General features: G+C 36.9%; 1 protein-coding gene across 2 annotated transcripts in view; it reads left to right on the forward strand.

The window, feature by feature from the left end:
* Positions 1–98: 98 nt before the first annotated feature.
* golim4a (golgi integral membrane protein 4a) overlaps positions 99–25,532 on the forward strand; it is a 31,368-nt gene continuing 5,934 nt past the window's right edge. For both annotated transcript variants that reach the window (XM_030152956.1, XM_030152957.1), the window contains exons 1-10: positions 99–748; positions 14,705–14,779; positions 14,874–14,923; positions 15,014–15,067; positions 15,252–15,402; positions 15,903–15,985; positions 16,201–16,284; positions 22,446–22,631; positions 22,723–22,992; positions 23,721–23,995. In XM_030152956.1, coding sequence (XP_030008816.1) covers positions 562–748; positions 14,705–14,779; positions 14,874–14,923; positions 15,014–15,067; positions 15,252–15,402; positions 15,903–15,985; positions 16,201–16,284; positions 22,446–22,631; positions 22,723–22,992; positions 23,721–23,995 — 1,415 coding nt within the window. In that variant the 5' untranslated portion in view covers positions 99–561. The remainder of the gene's footprint in view (positions 749–14,704; positions 14,780–14,873; positions 14,924–15,013; positions 15,068–15,251; positions 15,403–15,902; positions 15,986–16,200; positions 16,285–22,445; positions 22,632–22,722; positions 22,993–23,720; positions 23,996–25,532) is intronic.

A 25,532-nucleotide genomic window follows, 5' to 3' on the forward strand; every position in this document is an offset into this window, starting at 1 on the left:
GTTTGATTGACTTGTCTGATGGCCAATCACTGAGTGATATTCATCTGAGGGCGGGAGTAGGGTAATGTGTAACTCCATATGGGCGGGACTTCCGGTAGAGGTTCAGATGGATGGCAGTGCAGCTGCTGGGCTGACACGTAACTGAAGTTAAAGGTGCTCAAAAGGCCTCGACAGGGACTTGAGCATAGACTTTTACATGTATGTAGTTATCACGTTCTGCGGCGGAAAGAGAAAAGTCTGCCAGCGGGACACGAAAAGGAGGAAGAAGCGGAGTGCGTCGGTGTTCGGTGCGTTTGAGCAGGACTTTAAACTGAAGTAAATCTGAGCGGCGACTTTGAAGTAACAGGAGAGAGCAGAGGGAAAGTGGCTTCGGTAAAATAATGTCAACCTCATGTAAATCTTCGCATATAAGTCGTTTTCTCTTCGTGGAAATGCTCGGGGAGTGAGGGGCAGCGGGCTTCCTCAGTCTTCACCGAGGGGGTAGAAAACTTGAGTCGGAACTTTCCAACGGCAGAGACGGGGCTTCCTCGCGCAGACGGAGGGGAGGGGTGCGGGTCCAACATGGGAAACGGGGTGTGCTCCCGGAGACAGCGGAGGATCTTCCAGTGTCTCCTGCTGGTCACGGTGGTGTGCGGGATGATGTACGGGGGCATGATATCCTATGAGATGCACAAACAGCTGAAGAGGACCGAGGCGATGGCTCTGAAGTACCAGCAACATCAGGAGTCACTGTCGGCGCAGCTCCAAGGTAAACAAAAGTGTTATTAGGCTGTGTCTGTTTCAACACAACTGACAAGAGGCTGGCATCAGATCTCCTCTAATAAAGGAAAATGCCAAACTCCACTGAAAACTACAGTTGTGTGCTTAACCCTTTCATGCATGAATTATGAGAACCTTAGTCACATTTTTTTTTTTTCCTGACTGTTTTTATTCCTTTTTAGGCATGAAAAAAACAATGTGACTGATTTTTTTTTTTTTAATGAGCCTAATTTTTATGGAGTTGCAAAAATGTCCACTCAGCTGGACAACATGTGTTTAATTTTTGTAGCAAAGAAACATGTATTTAAAACGCAATATCAGAAAGGGGTAAACTGTGTGAAAACGATGCAAAAAAAAAACAAAAAAAAAACATTTTAATGTAGCTAATCTGATGTTTTTTCACATTTTAACATACTCTAATACTAGTTATTATTCACTTCATAGAGATAATATGAAAAAAACAAAAAAAAAAACAAAAAAAAAAAAAAAAAAAAAAAAACCTTTGTTTACGAAAACTGTTAATTACAGTCTAGTAACAACTAGCAATTGATTTACACTCAAACATGTCACTGCACACAATAGATTAATGAGGTTATGTCCTTTTTAAAAGTAGAAAAAATTAGATATTCAAAACAGGGAAACTTCAACAAATTCTACAAATGGCAACCTTTCATGGATTTATTTATTTATTTATTTATTTTTCTGTTGATGTCACTAGTTTAATAATTTTATTCAGATTATGTCTTAGTAGTCTTTTCATTGTATTGTTTGTCAGGTTTCATTGTTATTTGTTCTTATGAATATGCAATTCTAAACCTAATGGTGTATATAAACATGGTTAATGCTGACATCAGTGTGCCCTGGTATATGTAAGTACCTTTGTTTCTCTTGCACACACTTCAATAAAAATAGGAAACAAAAACATGTTACTGCAGATCAGGTTTATCAAGAACAATAAAGTTACAGTTATGGTATGAATCGCAGTGTTTAAGATGATGCATAAGCGTCCACTGTGTAGGCTGATATGGAACTTAAACAACCAAACCTATGAATATACAAGAGAACAACTGTAGAATAACTGTCCACTGTAGTGACCACTATGCATGAAAGGGTTAAACTGCTTGTAACAACCTGTAATATCACTTAAAGCAGCTTGTAGTAGTAGTAGTAGTAGTAGTAGTTTATTTCGAGCACATAGAATCATCAGATAACAAAGAATCACACAACATGGTCAAAACAAATAAATAAATACAATTTTTTGCACTCAAAAAGGAGTGGGAAGAAGTATAAGTTATTGACTCCCACCCCCTTTTTACGAACTAATAATCAAACTAGATTCGCTTCCTTTACTTTAACACATTTTCCTCTGTATATTTTTTACAATAACACAAAACATCCATACAAACCATTCATATACACTTTTTTAGTCACCTCTCACACAATCAAATTTGCATAATCAACCGGTTTTTATATAAACTCTAATATTTATATGCACTTTGAATATTTATTCCAAATACAATGATCAATAAATATGATAGTATCTTCTTATCATGATAACCAATTAACTACAAATAATATCTTATTTTATGCGTACTTCTATAATGTTCTATATTTTGTTATTATTGTTGATTTATACATCCTTTTAAATGCACAGATTGAAGAAGACATTTTTAAATTTTGCTCCAGATTATTCCACAGATGTACCCATCTGACAGAGATGCACTGGCTTTTTATGTTTGTTCTACACTTAATCAAGCTCATGTTAGTTCAGGTGCCACATACAGACTAATATGGCCCAGTAAAATAATAAATAATAACCTATATATAATGTCTACTCCATATTGTCTCTGCTTTAGAGTGGAAAGACTAAAATCACAGTAGTTCTACAAAGGCACAAAACAGGCATAACATTTTTAAATTGCACCTTTTCTTGTAAAGGAGTGATATTTTGCTTTTTTAACCCTTTGATGCATGAATTATCAAAACCTTAGTCAAGATTTTTTTCCTCTGTATTTATTTCTCTTTAGGCATAAAAAAAAAACAATGTGATTGACATTTTTTTAATTAACCTATTTTTTGTGGCATTACAAAAATGTCCACTCAACTGGACACCATGCATTTAATTTTTGAAGCAAAGAAACATGTATTTAAAACGCAATATCAGAAAGTGATATACTGTATGAAATCTATGAAATAAAAACATTTTTAATGCAGCTAATCTGTTGTTTTTTCACATTTTAGCATACTCTAATACTAGTTATTACTCACTTCATGGAGATAATATGCAAAAAAAAAAAAAATTAAGAAGACTGTTAATTACAGTCTAATAACAACTAGCAGTTGATTTATTCTCAAACATGTTACTGCAGATCAGGTTTATTAAGAACAGCAAAGTGACAGTAACTTTTTGCAGTGTATGAGATTATGCATAAGTGTCCACTGTGTTGGCGGATATGCAACTTAAACCACAAAACCCATGAATATATAAGGGAACAGCTGTAGAATAACTGTCTACTGTAGTGACCGCAATGCATGAAAGGGTTAAAATGGAACTATGCATTTTAAAACATTTTCCTGTGGTCTACATAAACTGTAAATTCTGTACTTGGGTCTGAATTCTTCATTAATTCAACTCCACAGGTCCATCTTCAACCCTATGTCTGACTAATGATACCAGAAAGGTTGTTTTGAGTGCGGGCCCTTTAAATGCAAATGAATCACTTCATGCCCTGCCCCCTCCAGGTTGTTGACAGTGGTGATCTGTCCCGTCCAACCAACAACTGAACATTTTAGGTAATCAGCTCGAAGTTTGAACATATTTTCAGTATGGACTACAACAGCTGCTGCTGACAAACAATTATGGCGTACTCGGAGAAATGTTTGTCGGAAGTCTTGACCTTATATGTGCAAATGTCGTGACGTAGCTAGTTATAAAACATAACAAATTAAGGAGTTAAAACAGGTTGTAGAATTAAAATGGGTTGTAGAAATCCACTCCATTTTTGCCAAAATGAATATAAAGATAGCTTTGCAGTGCCTGGAGGGTTCAAATTCAAACTTTTTTGGACTATTAGAGTCCAAATACACAAATAAATGAACCAAAGACTAATAAAAGTGGGCTTAGCAAAATATGACCCCTTTAAGGCATTTCAGGTTGTTCATATTTGTTCAGGTTATTTACATTTTTCTGTGGAATATAATGTAATTTTACTTTTTTTTTTTTTTTACGCTAAAATTAAGAGAAAAATTTGGAGTTGTCATTATTTTGATAGTATTTTACTAATATGGCCCACTTGAGATCAAAATAGGTCGTATGTGGCCCTAGAACTAAAATGACACCATTGTCTGTATCTCAGTGTAAGTTTTGCATTTCACAAATTCATCTCACGGGCCAGATTGGACCCTTTGGCTGGCTAGTTTTGGCCCACTGCTGTATGTTTGACACCCCAACTTAAAGACTGATTATGAACCCTGGTTCAGTTTACTCTGCAGGTAAAACTACTGTCAGCAACATGTCAAAACTTGTCAAGTGAAGTTGTTTTCTTTCTCTATAATATTTTTAGGTCGTGACCTCATTACTAAGGCTGTGTGTTGGTAACAGTCTGAAGATTTGCAAAGTCTTCCTCTATTCATTCATTCATTCATTCACCACAACATGAACTTACCATAACTGCAAATACATATATAGATGCTTTTATTTCTTTAAGTTTTGACAGGGACAATGCATACAGGCATTGTCACATTAAAAGTATGCAACAGATGTAATGTATATAGGTGCCATAGTGCCACAATATGCAGACCATGTCCCTGGTTAGGCTTTTGATGAACAACACTAAAACTAAAAAAGTACGACAGAATAACATTAAAGTCAACAAAGACTAAAGGTTGACAAAATACATAAAAGTTGACACAGATCAGGAAAGAGTCAAACAAGAGTGCAAGTTAAGGAACCATATATAACTATTTAAATAAGATTGAATGTTTTTATCACTAAACTAAGTGGATGGTTAATGTGTCAGAGGTTGATTTTGTAATCATTTGAAACAAAAAAACAGGAAATGATATGAGACAAAACAAGAAGCACCACAGCTGCATTAAAATTACAGAGGAAATGCCGATGCATGTCATTGTACTGGCGTTAACATTCACTGTCACTGTCATTCACTGTCATGTACATATTGTGATGTTTAAAAAATAATGACTAAAGGAAAACAGTGTCGTATAAAGATATATTAGGTAAAGCTGCTGATGATAGTTATAATGTTGGACATTTAAAGACGTCATAAAATAAACCAAAACTGCCACAAATCTGATACATATAATACATAATGTACATAAACTGTTATAAAAATCAATAGTGATTTTGAGAAATCATTTCAATATCACACATAATAGCATCTGAAATGTAGATATTGAAGTGTGAAGTACTGATATTTTCCTATAACTTTACAGACAATGTTACTGTGTTAAATGCCTTGAGATGATTTTTCTTGTTGTCACTTGGCACTATATGACTAAAACTAAATTGAATCCAGCTCTTCTTATTCCGCCTCTCTCCATCTGAATATAAAGTAGAAGCATACAGTGTGAACCCCAGCAGGTCACTGCAATGGTATCCAATAAGCAGCTGCACACTGGCCAATGTCTGATGTGAGAATGAAATAGAGTTCATTTGAGGTGTCTGCTGTCTGCATGATTACAGTCCATTAACTGAAGCCAAGCCATAATTTACCAGTGACCAGTGTATGACCTTTGAACTTTGATATAATGATAAAACAGTTTAAAATCTGAGCAGATCAGACTTGAGTTTATTAACCAGGGCAACTCTTGTCTTTTAGGACTACAGTAGGTATGAAATTAGACCCCACATTCCCAGAAAGTGTGTTTTATCGTCGACTGGAGGCAGCATCACACACACACTCACAAACACCTGTTTACAGTCAGTGTGTCTGCAGGCTCAACTCGACAGTCTTCAAATGAGTGCACCTTCAAGTCGTAAGGTCAACTACAACATCTGCTGCAGGCAGCCAGGGCTCAGTCAAACAGAGGCAAAAAGTTAAACACAGTCATCTTGAGTTTAAGTAAAGGTTTGAGAAGGACATATTCATATTTATTTTTAGCTCATTTTAAATGCATTGTCACCCTAATACTGTGTTTTTTGCACCTCGGCATGACCCAAGAGTCTCTGCTATATTGTTTACAGACTTTTAATACTACTTAATGATATATATTATGTGTGTTTCCATTAACAGATTTAGTGAAAGTTTTCATTTGAGGAGTAAATGTATGGAGAGGAAATAGAAACACCTTTTTCAAATATAATCTAGTGAACATTTAACTCATTTCACTGATTATCTGACAGCTTAACTATTCACTGTCTTCCCAGTTATTCTGATTAAATGAGAAAACATGTCTGGTAGTAACAACAGGTATTATTGACTGAGGGACAATTCTATTTATTAAAGCTCTGCATGATATAGTATACAGCATCTTCTGCTAGTGACATATTTCAACCCAGCATATTCACCCCAGATCAGTTTGTGCATAAGTAAGTACATCATTCACTTTTTTCCAGTTAAAATTTGCTTGACATTTTATGGAAACACAGCTGTTTGATATGTTTTTTTTTAATCCTCTTTATTAATTACATTGTTCCCCTAACTGTACATCTCTCTCAGGGAAAGTATATTAACATGGTGTCTTAGTGTTCACATTATAAGATCTGCATGTATAGGTATCTGTACTACAGTATTGTGTTTCTATTAATAAAATAACTTCAGGGACACTGTCCATACCAAGCCTTTAAAACAGATTAAGCATTGATGTCCTGCAGTGACCTTACTGATTTACACAGGCCTTGTAAACACAGTTAAACCCTCCACTGTGCTGACAGGATGTGAGGTTTTGTGCCATGCCTTTATAATATGAGTGGCATTTAAAATTAACAGCTGGGCGGAGAGACCACGCTTCATCTATTCAAAACAAGACTCGCGGCCACATCAGGGAGTCAGTGAGTCAAAGTCTTAGCCCAAACTATGGACCTGATAATTTTGTTCAGCCTTTAATTCAACAAACCTCCCACCTAAGTGGTTGTCATCTCTCCCCGTCATCCACTGCTCAGTCCAGCAGACCCACCACAAAGCTGTCCTCCTGCTCTGATCACGTGTTAAAACTGTACACATTCATTCACACACACAGCATGTGTTGGCTTTACTACCAGGTCCGCTGCAACAACTTGGTTTTGTTAAAGAAATCGGAGTCCATGAGCTTTTAAAGGTCACACTTTGGACCTTCAAGTAGACAGGCATATTATGGGAAATGTGCACATTCAACAAAGTGTCACTGTTATTGTTGTGTGTTTATTATTGTATAGGAGGGAGTGGCTGTGCAGGATCTCTCCAAGTCATTTTTGGGTCAGCGTTTCACATAAAGTCTTATATCTGTTCAGAGAATCTGCAGTCAAGTTGACATTTTGAGAGGAGGAGGAGGGGGATGGCGGTATAATGTGACACTCAGTGGGAAACATATACCACTTAACCACACCCATACTTTCATTGTAAAGCAATGCTTTGTTGAGCCAATCACAAGTCTCGTTCACTTGATATCCCACACTGATGGTAGATTGCTGTTTTTTGCGTCCTATATTTAGAGGTGGGCTATACAGCCTTGGGGGGTTTGAAGCCAGCCATATTGATTCACTGTTACAAACCAAAACCACAGGCTGGTGCTTGTCAGTCATTTAAAAGGATTAACTGACACTTGCGGTTGTTTTTGTTATGTGACAAATGTGTCCCTGTGATATAACACCCGTCCACTGACTCACTCACTATTGTTTATATGCAACTTGCCAAACATTAATCAAGCTGAATAATTGCAGTGGCCTCTAAATGACTGTTGGGATATTGTTCCCTGGTGCTGTTGTTCACTGATATTTTTATCTACAGCATATGAAGTAAATAAATAATTGTGGAGTTTGATTTGGAAATGGTCTTTCTTCATTTTTTATGGATAGAAGTAATGGAAAGGTGGGATTTTATGACTTGCATTCTTTTCAATTTAACTTTTAAGCACCAAGAAAACAAACAGAAAAAAATGTCAGAGCCATAACACTTCTGTCAACATCCAGAATGGAGACAAGAAGCTTCTGTTATTTAATTATTTAGTCTCAGAATGTGTTTTTCATGGAGATTATCATATGTGTCTGTGGTGTCTTGGGTAAACAAATAACGAAAATCATCTTGAAGTTCATTATGTAGCTGATGAGGAGGATAGTCGCTCTTTTCATTTATGTGACGTTTCTCAGATCTTCTAAATCACAGTTACACAAAGACATCTCAGATTCACAAAGTCACACCACCAAGACTCAGTGTATTCAGAGGAAAATCAAGCTGCTCTAAGAAAAAAAACACATCAGGCATTAATATTCAGTCTTAAATGATTTTTGGCTTAGCGGCAAACATTAACCGGATGTCATTTGTATTTAATTGAGAAACTCTGAACACCACACAAAACCAGAGGAAAACTCCCGGAGCCCATTTCTTGCTGTGATTGATGTTTTTTGGAGAACACAACATAAACCAGCTCTAAGCAATCCACACTCAGCCAGTAAAGGTCACTGCCATAGAGAGTCCCGTTGTTCTCACTGTTAATGCACTTCAACCACACTGTTAAAAAGATGTTTTATCAGTCTGAAGGGAGAACCTCAGACAATAAATGATCCTTCCTGTGCTAAGTGGAGTATAAATGAAATAAGGGCAGGTGTAAGGGGATTCAGTCTGTGTTTGGAGGCTTGAGGGGGAGTCTATGCTTGCTTTTGTCTCCTTAGAACAATATCATATATTTTTTAGGTGTTTAGTTTAGCATTATATTGCTAGCACCTGTGGTGACTCACTGCAGTCTCTGGCAATGCATTTCGGGCAGTTTGTCCAAGTAGAGTCACTGTTGTGTATGAACAAATGGGCAGTTGATCTAGTAGTGACAGGCAGCAGAACCAACCCATAAAGACAGAAGACACTAAACAGCACGTTGGCCCTCTGGATGGAAATATGAGGACAAAAAAAAACAAACCAGAATATTTGTTTCAAGTTGTTTTGTTGAAACTTTTGAAGGTGTTTAACACGTTAAGTGCAAATATATTCCCTTCTTTCTTGAGTCTGTTTGCTCATGCAAAATGAAACGCGATTAGTATAGATTAAAAATGAATGATATTTAAGCGAAATTAATCCACAGCAACCCTGTGATGAATCTGATTAAAATTTAATCGTTTGACAGCACTAGTTTTTATAGCTACATGTATTAAATTGTTTTTATTGACTTTTTCTGTGCCTTACTCTACTTTGCATTAAATCAAAATAAAGACAATTACTGGAGTCTGGGTCCTTATTCATCAAAATGAAAGTTGCAGAATAGATGTTAGTTAACACTTAATAGAGAAAGTAGAGGTAGAACATCCAAAACCTTAACAAAGATTAAAAAAAAAAAAAAAACTTGTTATACAACAAAATATGAAGAGTAAAATTAAAAAAGAATGTAAACATTAAAATTTTTGTGTTTTAGTGGAAAATGTGAATAAACTTTAATGACAAAAGAAAAATGTTTGATTATAATGACAATTATCATGTAAAATTTTATTGCTGAGCTCAAGTTGTACTTTTGTAGAGGTAAAAGAGTTTAGATGTGTATGGAAGGAACATTTGTTTTGAGTAGAAATGTACTATGTAAATAACGACCAGAACATGTTAAGTCATCATTAGTGCGTCATAATTACCCTAAAGCACATTCATATGCCATCCTTCTCAGACTGAAACTCACTTGTAGCCGTCGCCCTCCGTGTCCATGTCAAGTCCCCAGGAGACGGGGTGTGTGTGGCGTGGCCTGAGCTGAACTGAGCAGAAAAGAGCAACATGACCTTATCTTTGGCTACTATTCACTACGTCATGTCATGCATCCTGGCGTCCATCTGGTCCACCCATAATTGACTTAACAAATTCCTGCAAATAGTATAAATATGAAGCTCATGTAAATCATTTATTATTCTTAGGTGTCTGAAGTTTGCTGAGTGTATGTTTAACTGTCATATGATTACAAATGTTTAACCACACATAGCTGTATTTAAAATAAACAAGTTAACTCAGAAATACTGAGGATGGTTTCTAATGAAGCACATTAATCGCTAATCTCTGATCTGGTAAACAGCCAGGTCAGAGATTAGTTTAGTTTCACATAAATCACATGAAATTGTGCAACACTGGCTGGAAAAACTTATGTGACCTATTAAAATTATAATCTGTATATTTTCTGCTTGAAATATTTAAATAAGGCCTGAGGTATAAATTTGGTTGGCATATTGAGTGTATTCTATCAAAGTTTTCCAGCTGTGTGAAAACAAAGAGAAATCTATTTAATTTGTTTCCCTGTCTGTGGTTTTGTATTCTTTACTAACACCTACTTCTTTGAAGTGAAAATGCATAACTTGAATTTGTGTGCTTAGCAGCACCTACATGATATTTACCTAGCCACTTCCTATGGAAACGGTAAGGGTGTACTTAATTTTTTCACAAACTGCTTCTACATTTTGGCTTCATTTTTGTTAAATAAACAATGACAGGGTGCAACTGGTTATGTGTATATACTAGTTTCAGCACCTGTCCTGACTCATGTCCGGATACATAAAAACATAACATTTTTGACTGCACATCTCTAAGATGTAATATGAATAAAATTTTAATACAGTACCTGGTCTGTAAACATGTTTTCTACACAGTGTGCATTCAATGTAGATCATATCAAATACTAGCAGATTAAAATTAGTAGACTTTGGAAAACTGGTGCGTGATCTAGTGCAGTAAACTGGAAATAGGGCTATATGTAGTAACACCACCAGGTAAAACCGTTTTTGCGAAAGTCAGACTGTGACTGTGAACCTCGTACTACCACTGTTCGTTTAAGAAAACTCATGACTGAACCTCACATTTACAACACAAATGGTTAAATTAAACTCACATTCATCAGCATAGATTTCCAATTTGATTTGTGACATTAACCCTGTCTGCAAGACCATAAAAAGTCATGAAATGTCTTGAAATGTAACTTTACCCCTGCTCTGAGTCGAGCTCCACCCACTGCATGATCCTGAAAGTAACTACAGTCAGAAACATGCTGAGAGTGTGGTGTTTAGTGTGTGAATGTCCGGGTGTGGATGTGAAACAGGAGTAGTTCAGGGACAGAGAATCACAGGACACTTGTACAGAACCAGATGAGGCCCTGAAAGAATTAGAGTGAGGTTTGTACTGATTTTACTACAAGAGAAAAGCCTACCTTAAAATCACTAGTACACATTTCACAATGTAAAGTTGTTTACATTAGTTACATTAAGAATGACAGTACACAGTGACCCTCCACCACCCCCACATCACATCATATATATGTGCAATCACTATGTAAATATGTAAATGTGTTTCATCCCTCTTGTTTACAGCTCAAAGACATACAATACTGTGCAAAAGCCTTAGGTCACCTCTAGCTTTGTTGTTTTTGCAGGATAAATATTTATTTCAGCATAAATATTTATTATCTCATTCTGTTTCCTTCAGATACATCATGAAAATACACAAAGATATGTGTACAGCCTTAAAAGACAGACAAAAAACTAAATATGTTCCAAAGGTTAAACTGACTATTTAGTGTGACCTCTGACCCCGTGACAAGAAGCAACAGAGACAGAATCATCTGACATGTGTTGAATGAAACCTGGTATAAAACATCAGAAAATGAAAGCAATAAACCTCATATAGAATGGAAAAAAAACAGTTTAAAGCATGTTCAGTACAAATGGAGGTCACACTAAATACTATGTCTTTGGTTTATTGAAGCTGTTTTTTTTTTTCCTTGAAACCCTCCTTTTTAATGCTGTACTTCCCATATATCCAGATTGTATCTTAATACAGAGACTGAGAAATACTTTTGTGTGGTCATTAGAACTTCACTGAACCAACAAACCTAATGTTGGCCCAGGACTTTTGCGCAGTACTTTATTTTAGTGTTTAGTATCACTTTACATTCAGTTAATAAATAAGCATTAGAAGTTAATTAGTGAGGTTTTTCATCTGTCCATATTGTCTTTTTGCCAACTGTCAGCTGCTAGCAATATGTTGATCAACCTCTCACTACATAGCTGCTACTATTATTTTTATTGTTAATTAATTTCTTGTAGGCTGTTTACTCTTGTATTGATTAAAATGTGTAATTTATAAAATAGAAGGATGTCTTAAAATGTACTTTTCCAAAAGTTTTTTCATGAAATAGACCAGAAGACAGAAAATACTGACTTTATATCTTTAGAAATCACTCAAACTGGTGATCAATTACCACAATAGTTGTCAAATACTAGATGAATTTTCTATCCCTGACTCTTTGTACTAATTATATTCCTACATAAAATCCACCTGCACAGCCCCCCTGAACTTAACTTCATATGTACTGTACCTGCAGCAGTCAGATAAGAAAAATAATATTTTGTCTTACATTTGATTAAACTTTTGTCTTGAAATGATCACATAAACATTAAAGACACCTGTAGACTCCTAGTGTAACATGTAGGTTCACTCCAGAGATGCCTGTTAGTTTCCTGATCATATCTGTAACCCACTTCCACACTCCCAGACTGGTGTCATAAATGTTTTGTCACCTCTTTAAGTCTCATCTGTGTTCACTTTCCTCAGTTCCTCTTGTGTCGCTGTGTGACTCAATCTGCCCCCCCTCTACTCTCTTCTTGCACTCTCTCCTTCTTCTCACTTTTGTTGTTCCTGTGAAATTATTACAAGATTGTATAGCCAACACTGAACCCAGGAATCTGATGAGTTGGCTCTCAGGAAGAATAGCCACATCATCAGTTTGACTGCCCAACCCCCCCCCCACAAGGCAGGAAATTCAGAGTGAGGAAAAAGTGAGAAGAGAAGACTTATTATTCACAGTCCAGTTTTTTTTTTTTTTTTTAAGATAGGTGAGACACAGGCTGGCTCAGACCACGACAAGAGACGTAAACCAGCTGAGACTGAAAGTTAAAACCAGTAGCAGGTTTGAGTTTCCTCAGAGTTTTGTAATTTTGGACCAAGTGAAAAAGAATCTGTATTTATGAGCAACATGTTTATGTGAAAGCGTGTAGTAGAAATTTTACATGTATTATGAAACGCAAAAATGCGTGAGTGAATTAGCTGCATATACAGTACTGTGCAAAAGTCATAGGCCAACATTAGGTTTGTAAAGTTAGTTTAGTAACGTTCTAATGTACACACATGCATTTCTCACTCTCTGTGTTTAGATCCAATCTGAAATATGTTAAGTGTGTACAGTAGTAAAAACACAAGTTTCAGGGAAAAAAAAACTTGTAACCAAAATGGTAGTTTTTAGTGTGACCTTAACATGTCTTTTGTTTAGACAATATGAGGTTTATTGCATTAATTTCCTGTTGCTTTATACCAGGTTTCATTCAACACGTCAGATGTTTATAACTGATTGTGCTGTTCTTGTCATGAGGTCAAGGATCATCCCTTGAAAAATGTCTCAAAAAGTAATAAATTCAGCTTCTGCAAACCTGCAGATCCCCAGATTAATAAATTACTTAGAGTTTGATGTTCAGATTTATTTATTTAAATATTTATTGCTTTGACTTTCATGTCCACTTTTATAATTATCCACTTTCTTACAGTCACATGTTTTTTTCCATCATAGGGGTCAGCCAAAATCGCTCCTTTTTTCTCTTCTCCAGTCTGTCTCCCTTTAAAAATTCTCAGTGTAAGCCTACGAGTGTATTTGACACATTCAAGTAACCGACTACAACCTTGAAAAATTAGATTTTTGCTGTTCAGATCATCATAAAACATCAGAAATGGGCCAAAAAAATCTGATTTTTACCACTTTTGCCTACAGTGTGAACATAGACTTAGTTTTTATTCTGCACACACTTGAAATATATTACAACGCTGTTGTATCTGTGACTCATTTTAAAACTATATTTACAAATCAGTCCACTCATGATTGATTTTATTTGTGCTCTTGTTTGTTTTTCTTGTTAATGATTTTTAGATTAATTCTACTTCTTTAAGTGTCTTAGAGTAAATGTAATAATAAAGTAATTAATTAGATTTTCCATCTTCTGCAACAATTCCCAGAGCATTTTTTTTGTTTATCAGTTAAACTACTGAAAAAAACATTGTTGTTATTTCCCTTTTAAATCATTGCTTTTAATTTGAACTCTTGTTAATTACGCACATTCATCTAATCTACACGTCATCCATCATTTGTTGCTTGAATGTGTTTGTTTCTGTTGTTACGACGTGGGTTATCAGCCTCACTATCCGCCGCTCTTTTATCTCTGTCCTCTGTCCTGCTGCTACAATGATCGTTATTTCCCACAGGGATTATTGTCGTTTCATTTAATCTTAAATCTGATCAAAGTGATAAATGGAGGGAACTGTGTGAGGGCAGAACACAGGATCTCAGGAGTCAAAATGAAAATGTAAACAGGAGCTTTCAGGGCATGAAAAGGCTTTTTTCACTGTTGTATCTGAAAATTATTTACCATTTAAGATGTTAAGTCAAGGAAAAGTGCAGTACACAGCTCAGCAGGAACATCTGTGAGGTCTGTAAAGGTTTTTTTGTAAATACACTCTCTTTGGATGTCAGTGTGGTGAGGAATACCTCAGCAATGTGTCGAGGTGTGGAGCTGTGATTGACTGAATAAATATCACCTCATATCAACCATCAGATGCACATTGTTCCCTTGTCTGCTTTTGTTCAGTGACCTTTGAAGAGTTAATTCACGCTCACGTAAATCTTTGTGTTAGTTTTTCCTCTGTTTAGCTTTGCTTCTACTTAACCATGACTGAGTCCAGACACTAACCCTCTGCTTCCTCTCTCTCTATCATGTCTGTTTTTACGTATTCAGTGGTATATGAGCATCGCTCCAGGTTGGAAAAGTCTCTTCAGAAGGAAAGGTTAGAACATAAAAAAGCCAAAGAAGGTGAGAAAAATACTAACTGTCAAGCTGTATCTTATTAAAACCTCATAAATGTCTTACAACATTTTGATCTTTATATGATCTATGTGTTTTCTAGATTATCTGGTTTATAAACTTGAAGCACAACAGTCAATGAACAAGGAGAAGGTAGGTTTTTTTTTCACTTCAGTACTTACTATATCAGTGTTTCTGGTTTTATTGGCTTTTTTCTCATCATTTGTGTTCATTCTCAAACAGCAAGACTCCAACAGCAGATTCAATTCTCTACAAGTGCAACACCAGATGCTGAAGGTATGGAGTTCGACATAAACATCCTCATATTACCCCTCTTAGCTCCCCTTACCACCCCACATTCTTCTACTTTATCGTCAGATCATGTGTGTTGAAAGGCGTTTTTCAGTCTTGCACTGTGCAATTGTTGATATTACAATGTGTAAAATAGCATACAGTATAATAACATGGGTCTTTATGTCAGAACCAGCACGAGGACCTGAAGAAGCAGTATTACGATCTGCAGGAGAAGCACCAAATGGAGGGTGAGGACCATAGCCGGCTCCTGGATGAACACAGGGAGCGCTATGACAAACTGCACCAAGCCAAAGAAGTGGAAATCTCCCAACTTAAAGGTAGCTATGGACAGTTTGATCCTACTCAACTAACATTTATTTTGTACCAGTTATCTTCTGCTTTTTGTGCTCTTGGATTGGTTGTGTGGATGTCAGTCTGGATGTAAATTCTGCATATGTGCATAGATGAAGAGACACAGTAACTTTTCAAGCAGCTGCATTAGAGGCACTAGCATGAGGCAGATACTATATGATTTATTTGCACAAACTTCATATAATGGAGTATTTTGCTAACAGTGGCAACAGAGTACACCTCAAGTGAGTACAGCCTTTCACAACATGCCAGTGCAGCTCATACTGTTGCAGAAAAATAATTTGACAGTTGCAAAGGGTGCATCTACTTTTGAGAGCTATTGTTCACGTGGCGTCATCATTGCTCTTGCTTTGTCTCCATCTTCTGACATGATAAAATACTGCATGTCTATTTTTTTTCAGGTACATGTTTTTAGATCTCAAGATGTTATGTTTTCTCTGAATATGTTTTCTGTCTGTAATTTTAGAAAATGCATATAACCTAAGAGAGGAAAATAAACAACTGAGGAAAGCTCACCATGACATTCACACACAGCTGCAAGATGCACAGGTGAGAAGGGAGCCACTTTATTTATACAGTTTTCTCCTCATTGCTATACATGTTAGACTGCTTCATTTACAGAGTATCATCTTATTTCCACTTGCCTGTTTTAGATGTTTTATCCTTATTTTAGAATCATCAGTCCAGTCTGGAGTGTTACTTTGAACTACACATTTGGTGAGTAAGGGTTCATTCCTTGTCATTGGTTTTGTGTGTGTGCTCAGATTCAGCATCAGGACCTGAAGGCAGCCCACGACCACCTCGCACTTACACTAGAAGACCACAAGAGTGCGCTGGCTGCAGCTCAGGTAGGACAGTAGCATGAGGATGCAGTCTGACTCTGTACTGCATTCACTAAACGCTTCGTCTTAAAGGTCCTATATCTCAACACTTATAGTTAGGGACCGAGCCGAAAGGTAAGGCCCTCTCACACAGTGAGAGGCCTTGCCTGCAAGCAAGGCCCTATTGTTTTTCATTCGTTATGATATTATTATTATTATTCACACACCACTTTGACCTTGATTTTGACCCCCTAAACATGCTCAAAAACTCACCAAATTTGGCACACTTGTCAGGCCTGGCGAAAAATTTGATAAAATGAAAAAATTAACCCCATAGGTGCCAAAATGGCCTCTCTAGCGCCACCTATGTGAAAAAAACGGTAACTGCCCTAGTGGCCAGTAGGAATGTCGCACAGACATGAAACCACTGCCAAAATTTTTGTTGGATCATGCTCTACAAATCATCCACTGACACTCATGACCTATCTCCAACAGGAAGTTTGCAATATGCCTTTCAAAATAAAATTTTCAAAACTAACTCCGATGACACCGTTTGTTGTATTGACTTCTAAATAGCGCCAAAAGATACAGTGAAACGTCCTTAATAAAACGATTTCACAACTTTTCCATAACTGTCTTAGTTTTTTTTTTTACAAGCCCGCAAAGTTGCGATGGTTGGAACTCATTTTTCACTTTGGAGTTTTTCCCCACATGTGACATATCTACGTGTTCACGGGACTCAGCACAACTCTAACATCCAAAAATTTTTGAGATAGGATGTACGATTATTGATTTATAACAATTTGTTTGTTTTCATACTTTTTCCACTTTAGACTGCCATTTGACCCCCTTAACATGCTCCAAAACTCACCAAATTTGCCATGTATGTCATGGCTGGTGAACACTTTCATACAATATCAAAATTAACCCCTTGCATGGCAAAATGGACTCTGTAGCGCCACCTATGTACTAAAAAACACACAAAATCTGCCCAAGCAGCCAGTAGGAATGTCACAGAAACATGAAACAAATGCCAAAATGTTGGTCTGATTGAGCCCGACAAATCATACACTGACACTCATGAGCTAACTCCAACAGGAAGTTGGCAATCTGCCTTTGAAAGTTACTCTACGTTTCTGCAATTACTGCTTATTCATTTCAGACTTTTGAATAAAAAGTTATACCTCATTAAATTCCCACAAGTCTGCAGAATCCAAAAGTGAAAGAGTTTTTCAGATACGACCTACGGTTATGGAATAATGGCGATTTTTTGAAGACTATGTTTACTTTCACTTTTAACAATGATAAAGTCCCTATAAAACTCTTCCTGGTGCAGATTTGTAAGTGTATGTCTGTAGTGCAGTGGCTCATGTAGCTGCCTATGGAACAAAAGGACTGGGGTTCAAGTCCCAGACAATCCAAATTTTTTTTTTTTTTTTTTTTTTTTTCTTTCTCCATTTTAAAACAGGTTTTACTGCATTGTATTGTGGATATTGGAAATTTTGCACACATTCAAAAGTACACGGAGTACATTTTTTCAAAATAAAACCCCAGTTACCAATAATACAACATTTCTATTACATAACTTCTTTTCATTTTTATGACCAAACACTCAACTGTTTGTACAATGTTTCTTCATTCAAAAGTACTCTTTCTCACAGACACACATGCTCACACAATAGGGTTTTTCCAAAATAAAAGCCTTAAATGTGGTAAATCATCACTTTAATGCTCAATTATTCATACAATTTCAATTCATTTTTCAAACTGATTCTTTCTCTCACATACAAAACAAATGCACATACACAATGTACGGTTTCCAAAATAAAAGTCTCATTTTAAAGGTGATGGTGGTTTCAGCAGAGGGTCGCTGGTGTTCTGTAGAGATGTAAGGAGGACAGACACTAAAGGGTGGGAATGGTATAGGGACGGAGAGGTGTGAGTGGAGCTGAGGTTTCGACGGTCACAGGAGGTGGATGGCGGGGGAGGCGGATCACGCGGGAGGCGGATCGCCCAGTGCGAGGTCCCGCCCAATGCTGCTTGCAGCTTTAATTATATCTGTACTATTTTAATGTGTATATAAAACACTTGTGTAATGGTAGAGACAAAACAGAGTGCAGATTTGATTTTTCTTCACCTTTCTGGGCGTTTCTCTGCGTCTGTTCCACAAATGGCTCATATTATATTTAACCGCCCGCTTTTTATCAGCAGACATTATAAGTGGCTAAACACAGATCAATTCACAAGGTGGCGAGGATCAGATTTAGACCAGGTTTCCCATAGGGTCTTAAAAAAATCTTAAAATTCTTGATTTTACAAATCTGCATTTAATACTTTAAAAAAGTTAGCCTGGCCAGTCATCTGGTTTTCTCAGTATATTCAGTACTGAGAAAACAGTCTGGAATTGGGCCAGTCGCTGTGAAATATGCACAATCTATTCTATACCGAACCAATCACAAGTCAGCAGGGGCAGGTGTTTCATAGTGCGTCATATGCAACTACATCTTTTTGTTGTGAGTCAAAGTCAGTTCCAAGTCCACAAATCTTTTTACAATTGTTGTCGGTTGTTTACTTGATTCAAAAATAAGGATTTAATTACAGATCACATCCTGTATTCTCAAGTTTCTCTGACAAAAGCATCACATCTGTCTTATCTGTGATTGGTTTACTCTGGGCCTGTTAGTCCCGCCTTCATATTTGGATTCAAGCCCCGTGATTCCAGACAGATTTCTCATTTAGAAAGACAGATGGCTGGTCAAGCTATTAAAAAGTATTTATATGGTATTAAATTTGATGTGGTCGGTCTTAAGTTATGTTGCCATAAACTTGTTCGCTGTGTTGTGTTTAAATGTGTCTGTAAAATGTCCAAACTGCAAAGAAAGTAACGTTATTCTACTCAGTTCCACCCGTTCCAACCCGACAATTTATATTGAAATTAGGAACCAATTATTGCTAAGTGTTCAGCCCCTTGTGAGAAATAATCACAGAAAATTCATGCCTGTGTACAGTATTTATATAATAGTTAATCTCTGCTGATGTTAATACATACATTTTTCTGAATTCTAGGAGTCATCAATTCCAGGAGTATAGCGGTGAAATAGGCTGTGAAATGGGCATTAAATTCTGTTCAAAGTAGTGTTAAAAAGTCTTAAATTTAACTTGTACAAACCTGTAGGAACCCTGTTGACATAAAGCTATTGTGCAAACTCATAAATATAAATGCATACACGTATAGCTATATTCCCTTTTTACGCTTCATCCAGCTCTACATTGACTAGCTCATTAGCGTTAGCCATTAGCCTTCACACTGCAGCTAAACATGAGCAGTAAATAACACACCAACACTGACCAATTATCACCCACACTGGAAAAGTATCTGTCCCTTTGTAATAAGTGTCATAAAACTAACAGAGCACGGTCATGTACACAGAGTCAGCGAACCATACGCCAGAACTAAAGCAAAATCAACTCTGTGATTAATCCTCATCAAGCTGTTTTTTTATTTGCTGTTTCAGTGTTTGTGAAGGGTCCTGGATAATTGAAATAGATGTTTTCTTCCATAGTCTTTTAGAGACAAGTCCAGTGTTGTTTAGCCCGTTGTTTTCTCCAATGTGTTAAGTCGAAAAGGTAATAAGTCGAAATAAGTCTCTGAGGGTAAAATCCATTATCTGCACAGCAACATTTCTCTCCTTTAGAAGGCTGTGCAGTATTTGGGATGCACAGAAGCAGGAATAATGTGCTTTTTATATCTAGTTTTCCTGACATGGTCACTGCTCTGTTGTTAGTAACTGATGAGAACAGGGATGATAAATTTTACCTTTTTACAGCTTACAGTTTTACCTGAAAGCATCACAATCAAAGGGTTTCCTCAGTGGCTTCTTTTGTCTGGAGGCCATCTTGTGGTGGTGGGGGTAGAAGACTGGACTATTTTCAGGTTTTATTTTAATCCCACAAAGTTTATCCCGGCCTCAAAAGACAGTGAAGATGCATTTTAAGGCATTTTCACACCCAGACAGACTTTTGTTTCCAAAATATTTGACTTACATTGGCTTTTGCATATTTCACTGCCTATATTTTTTAAAGGCATGTTTAGTTTTTTGAGTGATTATAAGTTAGTGCTTCAGAACAGAAACATTCAGCTCCTCTTTTCTCTCTGATGTACCTGAACTTTTATTTTAAGTGTATAAGCCTTCTGAAACTGACAAAAGAAAGCTCAAGGCGTTATTTGGTTTTTAGATCCAATGTTGTCATTTCTCCTTGTGAGTGACTTTAGGATTGCCTCAGTGGATTATTGAGTATTTAATACTCCACTAAAATCCTTTCCTTCCCCCCGTCTGGACTGATGGATATTTGCTTTGACTCTTTTGAGAGTCCTTCTCTGTCTACCACTGTGTCCGTCTGTATTTGCTAATTTGTTTTAAAGCCTGCCCTGTTTTCCATCAGTGCTCAGACTCACAGACTCACACATATTCCAGAAACACACACACACATCTTTCCTTCACTCCAGGGGGTTTGTTCTAGTCTGAGCTGTCAGAGCAGTGCATCTAAAGCACATTGTAGCCAATCAGCCAGAAACATATAATGGAGAGACTGGAGCGAGGGCCTGGTTAGAAAGTACGTGTGTGTGAAGGATTATTTTCATCACACACACTGACTTTTAACAGTCAAGTTGAAAAGTAAAGGTTATCCTTTTCCAGTTCACATAATATTTGTAAGTTATATATTTGTAGTGTATATGGATGCAAGAGTATATTTAATATAGTTCTTGAATCTAGGTTTGTTTTTGCAAAAGCTTTCTTTTCTGTTTATAGGAAACATTTTCAACAATCATGTTCAGCACATATTATACACAATATGAACAAAAATATATAATACACCTACAGGTGGGAGTTCCCATCACTGTTGGTTTGAATTATTATCATGATGGAAATAGTTATGTCAGTTGTTAATACTTAATTGTTGTCATTAATTATCATAATAAATGTAAAATCAATGTTTCCTTTGGCTGACTTTGAGAATTGAATAAACCAGACAGTTACATGTGGTGTAAAATGATTATTTATGGTCAGAATGTGACAAATATTTTAGAAATATGGAGGTAGAATATTTTAAACAAATATAATGAGAAAAAAAAATTCATTATGGGGTAACATTAAGTAAAAACAATATCTGAAATATTTGGTAAGAGTAGATGACATTATCATGATAGTTTTGTAGAGATACCTGAATTAACGGTATCCCAATATTTTCTTATCATATAGTGTATCAGAGCTTTGTAAAATAAGATATCAAAAAATTTGCATCATTTTGCATTGGTGCTTTACTGAAACTTTCAGGGTTTTTTGGTACTATGCAACATAAGGGCAGAGAAATGGGGCCAAAAGAATTTAATCTCAGATTAGTTTTTTTCATGGATGATGTTTTTATGGATATTTCACATTCTCACTTGTTCTTTTTTGTGGTCTACATGAACTTGAGACAAAAATGTGAATCATAAAAAGTTTTCTTTATTAAAACCATAGGCCTTAGAGGTCAAAGTCAAGGTCAAGTTTATTTATATAACACATTTGAAACAATTAGAGACAAGTAAAATGCATGATGTAGTTAACTAGTAAGAATACAACATACTAAAACAGATAAGAACGGAAACAAAATAAATAGGATAGAACATCTAAAACACAACCAGTAGATAAAATAAATCCCACTACAAGTCACACACTAAAACATTTAAACTGCTCAGTGGACTGTGCACATGTGATTTGTTGGGGCAGAGTGTTCCAGAGCCTCGAACCTGCCACAGAAAAGGCTCTGTCACCTTTAGTTTGTTGTATAGAAGTAACATGCAACAAACAGCAATAACCTAAAGCTGCAGCTGAGACATTGTCAGTGTGCATTATTGTAACAATGTAATTGTGAATTGTTGGTAAAATAATCACTACCTGTCTATCTGTCATATTATTTGGTTGTCTTAGGCTATGGCTGCTGTTACTCAGATTTGTTGTTTATCAGCAAAGCTCAGAGGAAAACGGTGAAGTCTGAAGTTACTGTATTAACTATGGTGATGATTAACTCCTGGTGCTTGACTGAGGGACGATGAAGCACTAATGAGGATTTTTATAATTCTGACCTGAATTAAATTGTTCTATCACCCAGCCCCAGAAGAAATCCTTAATGTTGCTTCCTTATAGCTCCAAGTTGATGAGTACAAGAAGCTCAAAGAGTCCATGGACAGGATGCAGAGTCAGAGACAGCCTGAGCAGAACGCTGCTGCCCATCAGCAGGCAGCGGTCGTCACACATGAAACCCATGAACACCCGCCTTTGACACACAAAGAAGAGCATGTCGATGAAGATCACCATGACACAGAGTCCAGGGTAATGTCAGAGACGGATGTTTTTTGCTGTTTGTAGAGTCGACATATCTACATGTACACTGAGCTTAAATGAGTGTGTTGCTATTTGTCAGTTGGAGCACCAAATGGAGGAGGTTCACGCCCACACTGAGGTCAAGTCGCACCCCACCACGTCAGACAAAGAAGAGGACAGAGAAGGAGAGGCAGAGAGGAGGAGGGAGCTTGCAGAGGAGGAGATGGCGCAGGCGGGACAACCCCAGAAGCTGGAGGAGGAGGATCCAGATCAACAACAGGATGAGCAGCAGCAAGAGGAGGAGGAGGAGCCAGAGCAGGAACAGCCAGACAAGAATGCCTTGGACCACCAGAGACATCAGCCTCAACAGGTCACAACTCATTTAGAGGACGTTTGAGACACTTGTCATTGCACAGTTCAAGTATGTGTATCCCACATAATATGAGGGAAAATACCAAATAGGATTATAAACCACTTATTCCAGTTCAGTACAGAAAAACTAGTTAGCTGGCAAGCAGAGATGTGAAAATGGTTATCTAAATGTAATGTAGAAATATTTCACATTGCTAGTTTAAGCTAATAGAGAGATAAAAAGGATTAAACTAATAAACTGTTAAGCAAATCATAACTGGTAAATAATAGGTAAAAGTATGAATAAACTGCTGATACAGAAGGAAGAAGAAAGAGAAGAGGAATTAATAATAGTAATAATTCTAATAATAAAAACACTTTTTTGTAATTGTAGCGTTAAAAACACCCCTATCCACAGGTGTAGAATTGGTCACTTTAAATTGTTTGGTATAATGGTATTGGTTAAATGTGTCCTCAAATCAAGGTCAGATCTGCTACTTGAGTTGAATTGCTCATCCTTTATCTTCAATGTCAGCGAAACTGTGATAAATGACACCCTTTCCTCTGTGTTCATTAGTTTGAATTAGAGCTTGTGTTGTACGTATTGTGCTTATGTTAATCTTCTCAACTTTTTGAAGTGTTAATGCCATCCTTGACTATGTTTATGTCTCAAAACTTCAACTATGCATTTTTAGTCCCTTTATTTCCTTCTCATGCTCAACATGTTGTTGTTTTTGTCTTGTTCAGAGTCCCCATTTGGACGCCCAGCTGCTACATGCGGGACATGCCCAGGTGGAGCGAGTGAAGTCCGCCTATGAGCAGCAGCAGGAGCAGCAGCGCTTGGAGGCTCAAAGGGCTGAGGAGCGCAAACACATCCAGATGCGACAGGGGGCTCTGCAAGCCGAGAGAGAGAGGATACTGAAGGAGAGGGAGCAGAAGCTAAGGGAGGAGAAGGAGAGGGAGGAGCAACAGCACAGGGAGGCCGACAGACGGGAGCAGCTGCTGAGAGAGGAGCACCAAAGGTCAGATATCATTAACGTCAAGATCAGAGCGGACATCACTTAAAGGATCAATATGTGACTGGACAATAATGGGGCTCCTCCCAAACTGAGTTAGTTACCTCCCTAATAAACAACTGTTGACTGTCTGTCTGAATGTCTGTGCAGAGGATGTAGGTGTCTCTGTGTTTCCTGCTCTTCAGCACTGCCTATGAGCTTAGAAATGGAGTCCGCTATTATAGTAGTGGGAAAAAAGTTTTTGCGCATCTTTAAAATTTTCTCAAATATTGTCATGGAATATTTGCTGAAAAAGCTTTTTTGTGTTTCTAAAGGTGTAATTGACACAAACAAATGCAAATGATTTTTTTGCTTATTGATAACAAGAAAAAATAGCAAAACTAAATTCTTTTTTTTGTAATCAACTGTTTTTATTCATTTTAAATTTCAGTTTACAAGAATAAACAAACAAACTCAACATTACGCAACAAAACGTGTACACAACACCTACATTACACACAGAACATACCCCTCTGCCCCCCACCCTTATTACCCTCCTTGTGGGACACACAATCTGGTATTGAGCATCTGACAAACAAAGTAAAAATCAAAATAACTGAATAAACAGAGTATTAATCAGAATTACAAACTGGACATATAAAGTTACCATAGATGAAAGTCTCAAAAGTCATGACAACAGTTTCTTAACATCATCTGCAGCTTTTTTCCACATCTCCAATGTTCTAAGCTTAGCATTATTAATACTGATTGACCACTTCAGATAGATCTTCTCGAGAAGGGCTTTTAGCCAATGAGCAAAACTAAATTCTTGACGGTTTCAACATGTCATGCTATGGATGTGTCTTATTATGTTGCTGAAACATCCAGTTTTGACTTTGATGGAACAGAGCACGTGCAGAAGGAGCATGTGGGTTTCAAGGACGGTGCAATATTTGGCGCACAACAACTTAAGAGTGAATCTTAGTATAATATATCACAAATGCATAGGGCGTACAGAAACTTTTTTCTACCAGACAGATACAGATAAAGTTTATTTATCCCCAGGAGGATGTTCAGTTTCCATCAGCTCATGGAAAGTTAAATTTAAAAAAAATTAAATAAGTAATCATCAGTCTATCAGTCATCAGCTATCCACCATCTGATGGAGATGAAGGATGTTCTGTAGTGTTCAGTTCTTCATTATAGTGATGTGAGTCTTCTGCAGTTGCTTTACTGGTTTGTTAAAATGCAGTGAAGAGGATGATCTGGATCATCCAAGACGCCCTCCTCATTATTCAGACTCCAACACATACAAGCACATGATAAATGTTACATATTGTACATTTAACTGTTGTGAGTTAAGACGTTTATAAACACTTAATGGTATTTATTTAGTCTCATTTAGCCAGATCATTTCTCACACTGCTCTCAGTGCTGTACCAGTTGTGATACAGCAGGCACTGTCCACAAACATTATGGAAATAGGAATAAACACTCTGCAGTGTTTGCTCTTCTCATAGTTCTTCAGACAAATTACACTTGTGACAGTGCGTTTCCCAAATGG

The sequence above is a fragment of the Sphaeramia orbicularis genome, chromosome 13, assembly GCF_902148855.1.
Source record: "Sphaeramia orbicularis chromosome 13, fSphaOr1.1, whole genome shotgun sequence".
NCBI lineage: Eukaryota > Metazoa > Chordata > Actinopteri > Kurtiformes > Apogonidae > Sphaeramia > Sphaeramia orbicularis.